Source organism: Rhinolophus sinicus, linkage group LG01, assembly GCF_036562045.2.
Source record: "Rhinolophus sinicus isolate RSC01 linkage group LG01, ASM3656204v1, whole genome shotgun sequence".
In the NCBI taxonomy this organism is placed as follows: Eukaryota; Metazoa; Chordata; class Mammalia; order Chiroptera; family Rhinolophidae; genus Rhinolophus; species Rhinolophus sinicus.
In genome coordinates this window covers 146,497,358-146,509,637 of record NC_133751.1, presented here as the reverse complement: position 1 = coordinate 146,509,637, position 12,280 = coordinate 146,497,358, and the positions used below count along the sequence as shown (strand labels likewise).

General features: G+C 40.3%; 1 protein-coding gene and 1 pseudogene across 17 annotated transcripts in view; one reads left to right on the top strand and one right to left on the bottom strand.

The window, feature by feature from the left end:
- Positions 1–12,280, bottom strand: part of PKP4 (plakophilin 4) — a 228,375-nt gene that overhangs the window by 30,173 nt on the left and 185,922 nt on the right. For all 17 annotated transcript variants that reach the window (XM_074336670.1, XM_074336698.1, XM_074336705.1 and 14 more), the window contains 2 exons: positions 11,624–11,752; positions 10,308–10,521 (listed from right to left, as the gene is read on the bottom strand). In XM_074336670.1, the coding sequence (XP_074192771.1) occupies positions 10,308–10,521; positions 11,624–11,752 (343 nt within the window). The remainder of the gene's footprint in view (positions 1–10,307; positions 10,522–11,623; positions 11,753–12,280) is intronic.
- On the top strand, positions 7,114–7,355 carry LOC109445149 (cytochrome c oxidase subunit 7A1, mitochondrial; annotated as a pseudogene).

The window sequence follows — 12,280 nt, the reverse complement described above, 5'->3', positions numbered from 1 at the left end:
GGGTTGGCTAGAAGATGAGGACAGGGAATGCAGATTTGACTGGCAGGTGGGAAAGTGTGGAATACAGGGACAGGCCTCATCCCAGGGGCAGCAGTGAGGCTGACGGAGCAGGAGGGGCAGCATTGATATCCCACAACAGCAGTTTAGGGGGATGCGACGAGGACCTGAAGGAGCGAGGAGGGGATGGGGAAGCAAAAAGGAAGGGGGAGTACTTGGGACGAGAACTGGAGCCTGAGGTAAATGGAGGGTGGCGTCAAAGATGAACCAAGGGTCCGGCATATGTGTGAGAATCTGGTGCTGCACAGAAATGAGGAAATCAAGGGGGGCGTGGGAAGAGAGTAGTGCAATAAAAAAAAAAAATGTCTGCCATTTGTGGTCTCAGGCAAATCACTCAAGCTTTCCACAGGGCTTGGAATGCTGTGAACAAATTATGAAACAAATGGAATTGAAATAATGGGAAAGTAATTATCATGAGAGTGGGACAAAAGTATTGTCTTCAGTGATAGAAAAACCTTGCTTTGGATAAATTCCAAGGACAGCATGTATGGTATGTAATCATTCCCAGAGTTCCTAAGATGCTACCATCTCAGCAGAGGTGCCTGAGACTTGCGTAGTGCCCTCCAGAGCAGTGGAACGTGTGGTCGTGGTCCTAGCTTACAGGCATGGCTCATGGCTTTCTTCTTCCTGCCCCTGCTGTCAGGCTCGCTGCAGTGTCTCCTGACCGGAATGGCTGGCCCTCTGAGTGGTGGGCAGTCTAGCTGCCCCAAGGGCTGGTTCCCACAGAGGCCGGTGGGCCTTGCCCTGTTCACCTGCTGCCCCCTGAGATTGCCTGCACACAGCTAATGCATACCCCACGTGAGACATGGGAAAGCTAACGCAGGCCCAGCTGCGTCACAGTGAGCCCCATCTCTGGTGTAGCAGGAACACTGAGTGAATGCCTACATGACCCGTGAGAAAGAAGCTTCCCAGGAGGGGCCGTGTGGAACTGCAGACCTGCGTTAGCTACCGACGCTGCACTTGGTGGGGCCCCTGCCTATGTATCCAATTTGAAGGGGATTACTCCTATTTAAATTTTTCCCCAGCTAGAGGGCATGAATGATAGATCTTTAGTCTTTAAAGAACATATGGATTAGTCGGCATTTCTGTGATTTTTCAAGTACAAAGGTGAATCACAGCATCTTTAAAAAGATCAATTTCTAGAGATCCTTTTAAAGACTCACATTTGCATTTCAACATATTCCTTTTCAGTCTAGGTAATTTTCCAACTTCATGAGTAGGTCAAGAGGATTAATAAAGTAGTGTAGTCCTGCATACCCTGGAAAGGCATTTCCACTGAAAATAAATCAGCTTACAACTCAGAAATGCTGACCGAGATTGCCCGTAAGGGAGTGTGTGATGTAAAGGACAGTTCTGTTAGGGGGTGTTTGTAAAAGCTAATGGGTCATAAGATGGGAAATCCTCCTGAGAGCATCGTTCTGATGCAGAGGTGGCAGCGAGGGCAGTGACCAGGTCACTAGATTGTTCTTCAGGTTACTTCAGTCTCTGACACAGAAGTAGGTCATTTACAGTATTATAGACATTTCCCAAGACAAAGTCACTGAAGTTATATGTTCCACAGCGGAGTTCCATGAATGTGCTTATTCATTTGTAACTGCACTAAATCTTCAACCTACCTGTATGATACCAGCAGAAGCAGCTTAGAGACCAAACTGCCTCCAGCCCTAAGCTGTGGGAAATCAGACAGATTTTGCAAATCACTTGAGGGACCTCAACTGGGGTCCTTGGGGCATCTACTTTTTTAGATTTCCGTCCCACACCCTCATATTTCTTGCATATACTGGCTATCTGTTCTGCTGAGGGAGGGTGTCCTTATGGAACTGCTCTTGTGCTGAGAAATTCTCCTCTGATGGATGGCTGACCACCTGAGTTCTGTCGGGGACCTCTGGGTCTCCCCACCTGCCTGCCTCCTTTTGCTCAGTATTCAGAAGCCATCACACAAAATAGGTCATATTCCACTTACAAGGCGGAATCTTTTCATACTCAGACTATAAATCTTGAAATAGTCACAAGACTCTAAAATTGTATTTCACGTGTTTTCTAAGCAACCTGAAGCTTTGTGGTTATACGTGATCACTGGTTTGATGTGACTATGCTAGTGGCCAAGCTGAAAAATACTTCTCTATATTCCTGGATAAAATTCAGAGAGTAAAGAAGATGTTGTGGGATTTTTTTTTCTTTCACCTTTTTGGTGGGAATTTCAAAAACAAGAAAGAGATGTCACCTCATATCTATCAGAATGGCTATCATCAATATATCAACAAGTATTGGTGAGGACGTGGAGAAAAGGGAACCCTTGTGCACTATTGGTGGGATTGCAGATTGGTTCAGCCACTATGGAAAACGATATGGAGGTTCCTCAAAAAATTAAAAATAGAACTACCTTGTGACCCAGCAATTACATTTCTGGGTATTTATCTGAAGAAATACAACACACTAATTAGAAAAGATACATGCACCCCTATGTTCACTGCAGAACCATTTACAATAGCCAAGATGTGGAAGCAACCTAAGTGCCCATCAATAGACAACTGGATAAAGAAGAGGTGGTACATATATACAATGGAATATTACTCAACTATAAAAAGAATGAAATCTTACCATTTGCGACAACATGGATGGACCTAGAAGGTATTATGCTAAGTGAAATAATCCAGACTGAGAAAGACAAATACCATATGATCTCACTTACATGTGGACTATAAAGAAGAAAATAAACAAACAAAATGGAAATAGACTCATAGATACAGAGAACAAACTGATGGCTGCAGAGGGGAAGAGGATTGAGGAGCTGGGTGAAAAAGAGGACGGGATTAAGAAGTACAAATTGTAGGTACAAAATAGTCATGGAGATGTAAAGTACAGCACAGGGAATATAGTCAATAATATCATAATAGCTATGTATAGTGCCAGGTGGGCACTAGACTTATCAGGGAGCTCACTTAAATTATATAAATGTCTACCCACTACGCTGTACACCTGAAACTAATATAAAATAATATTGAATGTCTAACTGTAACTACAAAAAAATAATTTAGAAAAATAAAGAACAAGGGAAATGACACTTGAAAATGGGCAGCTGCACCCGCAGATTTTGTGCCTGCTCAGCACTTTTTGGTGGCCTGGGGGTGGGCCAGGGCAGGCAGAGACGGGTAAGGAAGAACGCCAGGAACCCAACCTCAGGACTCCATCTGTGTGGACCCGTTTCTCATCTCTAGTATGGGTGTGTGTGCAGAACAGATGATTTCTTTAGGGCCCTTTCCAGTTCAAAATTACATGACTGTGAATTAAGAGTTGTCCCATTTATAATAAACTGGTTTTGTCTTGTTACCAATTAAACATTTTTTTGTCATTATATTTCTTATCACCAATTTTTATGCTTTGAAATGTTCAGTAAGAGAGCGCATATTTCTGTTGCTGTTATTTTATAAAAGGGGCCAAGTGGTAAGGATCTTGCTGAGTTGGGCTGGGAATTGGGAGGGGATGTTGCTCGATTTCTGAAAACCACCCATGCAGCTCCTGACAGCTCTAGTGACCCACAAAACATGGGGTAGAAAGGAACAGGCCAACTCCTCTTTGGATCAGGGAATACACGGCTGTTTTGAAGACATATTAATTAGGCCAAGGGGACATGTTGAGTCAATTATTTCATCCTATAATGGCATGTAACAGTTCCAAAGGCTAAACGGACGTCCACTAAGCTCTGGCTCTTTACAGAACATCCTGCTGTCTGATGACCTTTAGCCTGGCCCGTCTACATTTCCTTAGAGCATGACTATCATTTTCTTATTAATTTATTGTCTAATGAGAAATATGGAGTTAATGATCAGAAAGGGAATATGCCCAATTTCATGTTCTACACAGTATGTGGAATCTACTGCTAGCATCTAAAAATGTTTAAATAAACGTGTGAAATATTTTACTTAGCCATATGGATGAATAAACACTTGCTAAATTGGAAGAAATGTGAATAGAACTGTCATTTAAACAAAGTCTATTATTATTCAAAAACAAAGGCTACTCTTTGGTATGTGACACCAGTATTAACGGAGGAAACAGAAGGGTGACAGTTTGGGGACATTTGGGGCATTAAATGGCAGGTAGGCTTCCAAGTTCTGGGCAGTATCTCCCATTTCTATAGTTCTAAAAAAATGATGCTTTTAGGATGCTCAAAAACTTGAAAATCGTATTTCCTAGCATAGAAACACTAATTATCTTGGACAAATGAGTTCAATAAGAACAAGTAAGTTCTTTTCTAGTGATAAGCTGTTCCTCCTTTCCATCCAGTTTGTGGCCTAGCTGACATTCATTTTATAACCCAACTGGGGAAAACAATACTTCACCCAGCTTTCAAGTTGGAGCCACAGTAAAGGTAAAAAGTGCCTTTGTAATGATAATGAAAAACAAAACAAAACAAAAAACCCTAAGCACCCATATATATCAGCGATTAAAAAAAAATTCATTAGGTTTCAACCTGGAAAATGCTCAACACAATGAAGAAAACACAAGAATTACGTTACATATTAGAGAACTTTTAATTAACAATGACAGCCAACCTGTCTTGGGAAAATACACTTCACGGAAAATGTTTTGCCTTGAATAAAGATGTGACCAAAAATTGCAGGCTCAGGGTAGTTATTAAATTTAAAGCCAAGGTAGAGGCATCTTTTTAGTAGCTAAAATTTCTTCATTTAAGTATGTTAAAAATGCCAAACTGAAACAAAGGGGACTGGAAAAAACAAGGCTTTGGATTAATAACTAGGTAGAATTACTTAATCTTAAAACTAATAAAACACCTAGTTTCAATGGGATACTAATTTCTTCAAATCGTACAATATTTTGAACACATCAATTCATTGTGCTTTATCCCTTCATGATCCCAAGTTGCTTATAATTTCCCCTGAAGAACTTTCAGGCCATACCTACAAAGGACGAGCACTGTGCAAGGTTGGCCAGGGCCACAGTCACCTGGGGATGACACTGGCAAAACACTGACATTTGGAAGGCTAATGTTCTGTTTTCAGAGGGGATTATATAGAGATGGGCAGCTGACAGGGAATGCTGGGTGACATGTCACATGGCACCCTGCTGCCCATGTTTGGAGGAGACTTACTTTAATGAGAATGGTTCAAACAGGGACAGGCTTTCCTGTTTAGGAGAGGGCTGAGAGGCTGAGGTTAGGCCTCATAGTTCTCTTACAGAACTATTCCTCAGCAAATCGCGTTCCTGAGGGCTCATCTTCCTCGCCTTCTCAAGTCATTCTCATGTGTTTTTGTTGCTTTCGGAATAACCCTGCTGCTCAACCTTAGTTCCATGAAGTTATCAGTTCCCTGTCCCTGTGGGTTCAAGCACATGATGGGTGGTGACTTTGTGTGGAAGCTGTATGGGGGATCCATGCATTGGATGGCTGACTGGGCAAAATGAGTTTTGAGGTCTTCTCCAACCCTATAATTCTGTGATTTAAAGACAGGTTATGATGATTTGACTTGAAGAGTTAATGGAAGAGCTCAGGATCTTCTGATGTCATGATTTAAAATATATCAGGGGTTAATCAACTCAAAATATCACTGAATATCAGTTAAGGTTGGTACCACTAAAATTTGAAACTGAGAAATGTGAGTAATTTTTCTTGTCTCCATGAATCTTGGCAATTATGTGTATACATATAATACATATAGGTACAACTTTGCTAGGTTTATATTATGACTTTGTAGTTTCATATTAGCTAAACAATGCTTATATACAAGTCAAATTTGGCTGAGATTTAGCTTTTTGGAACTGAAAACTCACTTCTAAAGTCCTTGGTCCATGTCCTTTACACGTGGCAACTGAGCGAAGTGTTTATACACTGACCACGCCCATTTCAAAGACTACTTTGAAAGAACATTTTGTAAGTAATCAGTCCACTTATCAGAATAAATTATTAGGAGTAAAAGTATACAGTTACAAAGCAACTCTTAATTTCTGCTACCATGCAAGTAACTATGGCCAAAAAATACTTCTTAAAGCCTAAAAGCTACTGGCAGCTGTTTCTCAATAAATAAATAAATAAATAAATAAATAAATAAATAAATAAAGTAATTAATTAATTAATTTAAAAAAATGAGGCTGATTCTAGTTTTACATTGGAAGTGATATGATGTATTGGGGAAATATCTCTTGGAATTAGGAAACGCTAACATCCTCCTTTTTTTTTTTTTCAGTTTCAGTTGTACAAAACAATGTAATAGACATTTATCATTTATACCCCTCACAAAGTGATAACTCCCTGCCCCCATCTACTACCCCTCTGACATTGCATACAGCCATTACATTTCCACTGTCTCTATTCCTAATGCTATACTCCATTTCTTGTATCTATCTATCTATCTATCTATCTATCTATCTATCTATCTGTCTGTCTATCTATCTATCTATTAAATTATAGCTGACATTCATTATTGGTCAGCTGCAGCTTTAGCTGTACAGTGCAGTGATTAGGTATCTACATCATCCCTGAGGTGGTCTCCCTAATGGGACAAGTGTCCATCGGATACTTTACAAAATCTTTACAACATTATTGATTATATTCCCCAAACTGACTTTTGTATCCCTGTGGCAGTCTTGTGGTTACTGACTGTGCTTTCTAATCCCCTCACCTTCTCCCTCATCCCCATCCCCTCCCATCTAGCAACCCTCAGTTTGTCCTCTGTGTCTCTGAGACTGTTTCTGATTAGTTCATTCATTTATTCTTTTCTTTAGATTCCACATATAAGTGAGATCATATGGTTTTTGTCTTTCTCTGTCTATTTCACTTAACATAATGTTCTCTAGGTCCATCCATATCATTGCAAATGGTAAGATTTCATTCTTCTTTATGGCTGCATAATACTCCATTGTATAAATGTACCACAGTTTCTTAATCCAGTTGTCTACCGATGGGTATTTCTGTTGTTTCCATGTCTTGGCTATTGTGTACAGTGCTAACATCCTCCTTTCAAGGCCAGGGTCCATGTCTTAAAATATCTTGTGTTGGCAGAGAGGGGAGTTGACTCCAGCCAAAGAGGAGGATGCAGAATGAGGGCCCTCTGAGTTTCCCAGGCACTGATTCACTCCTTCAGCTCAACTGTTCAGAACCGCTTTGAGAAACCAGTGGCTGAGAAACAGAAATTCTTCCTGGTGGACAATGACCTCCCAGTGCAGTTGAATGGCAGGGAAATGACAACATCCTAGATGGACTGACCATGATGCTGGGTCTTGGGGGCATTGTGCACAGCCTGTATTGCCTTGGCTGGGCTTCATTCCCCTACAAAAAATGAGACCAAGAAGCCTGCAGGACCTAAGGGACTTGAACAAACATCAATAAATGTGCTGGCTTCTTGGGGAATCCCCCCCAAACAAACAACCCCTCCCCCAAAGACATCTTGTGTTCTCAGCAACTAGTATTGCAGCCACAGAGAAATGATAAAATATGGAGGAAAGCATCTACATTAGCACTCATATATCCAGAGTACATACCAGGTAAATTAGTACATGAAACCCCTTAGCAGTGAAGCCTGGCTCTACTTCAAATAAATTTGATTTAGTCTCAAATAAAAAAGACCTCACCAGAGTTTCATGTACTTTTCTTCCTGCTTATCACTAAATCTTACAAATTTCTTGAGCTCGGCTCAGAAAAGGCACTACAACAGTTTCTCTCAAGGAAAAAACCTCAGAAACAAAACTCTAGCAAAGGCTATTCTTCCTGTGTGAAATTATGACAGAAGAAGAGAAAAAAAAGCTGAACATCAAGAATGTAAGAACCAAGGTCAGGACTAACCTGTTTAGTAAATCAAAAGAGAACCAATCTGAGTATGAAGTCATGCTTCTAGCATCACATGGTCCCTGGATCACCTAATCTCTCAGGGAGCTTACACGCATCCGTCTGCAGCCTTGTGGGCTGCACAGCTGTGACTGGGAGAAGATGCTTGGACCTTACATAGTAAGTTCGAAGTGATGAGAAAGAAACATCAAACAAGAAAGAAAGCACTCACTGACTGCAATAAAACTGCCTCCTCTATGCCTCCCTAACAGGGAGTGTAGGGTAACTTTTTGGGCACTGTCATAACGATTGTGTTGATTTCTAGGATGGCCACGTCTACATTCTTAATTCTATTTAGCTCGTTCTAATTTTCATTTTACACACACATACATACATATGTATGCATGTGTAAATAATTTGTATTTTGCTATGAGAGGGTGAGATGCCTCAAAAGTATTTTAGAGAGAGAGGGTACATATACTAATAAATCAATATGGAATTTAGGTGTGTCAAAGATTCACATTCAAACTACATTAAAGTAGGCAGCCCAGTTCAGAATTTAAAATTATAGATAAAGGATACTCTACTTTGAGTATATAAGTTTTATACCATATTTGGAATGCAAGGTACTGTATTTTGAACATTAATATTTGATGAGAAAGTTGATTCCCCTTAAATATTAGATGCATGATGGTTTGCTACATTCCTAAGTGTGACTGAATTATATCTGACAGAACCTACAGCTCTGATTTCATAGGGGAAGCCAGTGGGGAATGGGATTAATTTTGAAAAAAAAATGTTGTTAAAAGTTTTTAAATTAAATATTTCAAGCATGAAAAACAGCATAGCAATTATAAAACAAACACCCATGTATCCACTATCCAGCTTTGTTAAATATTAATATTTTGTCTTATTTGGTTCAGATTACTTTCTTTCTAAAGAAACAGAGTTGGGTTATACCCCCCACCCAATGCCATTTTCTGTACCTCGGCCCCCAGGCCTGGGGTAACCACTATCCTGAATCTATAACATTCTAATAAAAATTTTAACTGTATTTCATGTGCACATATCAAAAACATAATTTATAGCTGCAACCTGCGTACTTAAAAGCTTTATATAATAGTATCATGCTGCACTTACTCTGCAAATGTTTCTAGAGATTTACCTGTGTTGCTGTAGATAGCTCTAATGCACTTATTTTAACCCTTACATATGCTTTCACTGTGTGAAGGTACTGTCACTTATTTAATAATTTTTTCATCAATGAACATTCAGTATTTCCCCCCAATTTTCTGTTATAAACAATGCTGTCATTTATTTGCCCTTTGGCAGAATCATTCTTTCATGTTGACCTCAAGCACTCTTGAACCCACCCTATGGTGTTGCAATATCTAGTCTCCTAAGACAAGGCATCGCTCTGTTCTTCCTGATCTCTCATTCTCCACACGGGACCATCATGCCTTGACCATGAAATATTTCTCTTTCTCTAATTGTTCCCTCTTCTCTACCGCCCACCCCTTCTTTCTACTATTGGTACAGTTTGAGCTGTTATCTTTAGACTACTGATGTCCTCATAGGCTTCTCATATGCCAGGCTTGTCTCCCTCAATCAATCCTCCACCCTGCTGCCTGCTGGGAGAATGCATTTAAAAGCCCAAACTGGACGTGCCAGGCTCCCACTGCGTGTGGGACACAAGTTCCTCATAAAAGTCCGCCAAACTAGGCCTGCATTTCTATCTGGCCTGGTCTCCCTTCCTCCTCCTCCTGGTACCTCTGACCCTATATCCATCTGATGCTGGCTCTGAGCTTCGGCCTATGACTGGAAATATTGACCCTATTTACCCAGTCTATGCCTCCTCATCCTGTAGCACAACTTTGGTTTCACATCAACCAGGGAGCTTCCCTATCCATTCTCCATGCTCCCAGTGCAACTCGAATGAGTCCTGGCACTTGCCACGTTTCACTGTCATTTGCAGAACCACTTGTGTTCCTCCTGAGTCTGAGTGCTAACTGAGGGCCAGGGCTGAGTTTCATTCATCTTTACAACCCTGGGACCTAGGAGTGTCTGAGATACTAAAAGGCGTTCAGACACCGGCTGAGCTGAAGTGGAATGTAACCAATCCATGAAGTACATTTTATTTTCTCAATAAAGGAGAGCCAGTCTGTTTAAAACAAGTAGATTTACAACGGAATACGCAATAAAAAACAACATATTCAGCCCTCTATGAATAAGACGTCTGTTAGCTGACGCTTATGCATCAATAAGTATAGTAACTGCTACTAGTAGCACTCCAAGTGCCTTCTGAATCATTAGATTCAATTATACTTAGGCTTTGTCACAGCTGTGAGTGAGCACTGTATCATCGTCGCCTACCTAGAACGTCCAACTCCTTCACCATGCACCAATACAAGGGCACCGTCAAAACGGTTTTCAACATTTCCTCCAGGTCAAGATCACATTCTTTACCCACCTGTAACAAGCTCCCTTACTTCTGCATCAACAGATTTCCTCAACAGTCGCAACAAGGCAGGAATCCCACCAATATTCTTCATTGCTATTTTATTTTCATCTGTAGACTTGCCAAAAACAAGGTTTCGGAGGGCACCACAAGCATTCTTCTGAACTTCCAAAACTCTGTGGTCCAAAAGGTCAACCAGATGCTTGATTCCCCCTAACCTACATACCTAGAATGAAAAATATTAGGTACCAGGCCTAAGTGACATGTGATTCACCAGTGATCAAACAAATGTCTGTTACGGACAGACCACGGATAACAGAAAACTCCAGATTATTGCAAAAGGTTACTTTTTGCTCTAAATAACACATCTTTTATAATAAGGACACTCTCCACGATCAAACTCTTTGTCTGGGTTCATGGCTTAGAAAAGGGAAGGGAGGCCGAGGTGGATTAATGACACGTAGCACAGTCCTACGCGAACCCTCTGAACACACAGGAACGCGTGTTCACTCCCGCATGTAATGAACAAGGACACCAACACGATGAAGCTACATGCAGGGTCAGAGACCACACAGGAAAGGATTTTTGACTAAAGTAATTTGGTTTCTAGAACTGTCTCCCTAGGCTACTCTCCCTAAATTTTCTTCCATTTGTCAATTCCTTAGTACATCACGTGAATGTTTCTGGACTTTATCTAGTGCATCCACCTTTAGATATGTAACTGGTATGCTGTTTTGCACAGTAAACTGATGAGAGCCACTTAAGTTCTATATGACATCGCAGGGGTAAAAAAGGCCTAAACACGTTAAAAGAATCTGTAAGTCATAGGACACTAAGGCAAACAGCCAATGACTTACTGTGTTTCTATAAATGTCAAAAAACTTTAAAATGGGAAATAAAATATTCATACCTGTTCAGTATTATTAACGGTTATAAATCTTCTGCAACTTTACTTAACTGTATGTTGACACAAATCTAGACCAGAATCTCAAAGAATACATGAGCTTACTAGTTTCATATATATATATATACTCTAATTTTTATCTAATAGATTTTTGGAAAATACTTTAAGAAGGCAGGTCAAATTGATTTTTGCTTCATGTTTTATAAACAACCTAATGAGTGGACGTATGATTTGAAAATGCAAAAAGTACTCCAAGAAATATATTCATCCTAGTTTTCCCTGAGAAATACTGAAATGCATAGTTAAGAAGCAAAAGAGTATCTGGTATCCAAATGTCCCCGCAAAAGGGCATCTGGTAGATTCTTAAGCACATAAGCATGCAACAGCTGAACAAAAAGGGCGTCCCAGGCGCTGAGTCCTGTACCTCCATCTTCACTTTGTTGTCGCCGAAGCACAGATGCTGCAGGTAGGCCGCAGCGTTCGCCTGAACTGAGGGGAACTGGTGCTGCAGCATGTGAATGACTTCAGGCAACTCGGGATCACGCCAGGCAAACTCCCTACATGAGAAAAACACAGCTTCAAAAAGAAAGGCCCATGTTTTAACGATACACTGAAGCAAACATTTGGCATAAGAAAAAAGCTCAGCTGAGACCAAAATTGGAAGTCATAAAAATCCTAAAAGACATATATACGTAAATAAATTTTTTCTCCCTGATGAATATTATGCAGAGGCCCAGATGCTTATGATCTTAAAGAAATCATGATGCACAGAAAGAGATTCAGTGGAACAAAGGAAGTTCTTAATATGAGTAACTTTTTCATTCTTGTTTTCTTTCTCTTGATTCTAATTTTATGCCTTCTTACCTATGTAAGAAATGTGTAGGCGCAAGGCTCAGGTAAACAAGTGCACTTTAGCTAGGTGAGATGCCATACTTAGGAGAAGAGAGGAAGAAGGGCTAGTGGAATAAACAAATCTGGTGTCAGTCTAGAAATCGCAAATATTGTGGGCCCAACGATTTTTACAAAACTTAATATTTATGGTTGCTCTTGATTATAAGACAGAAACATAGAAATTTATAAA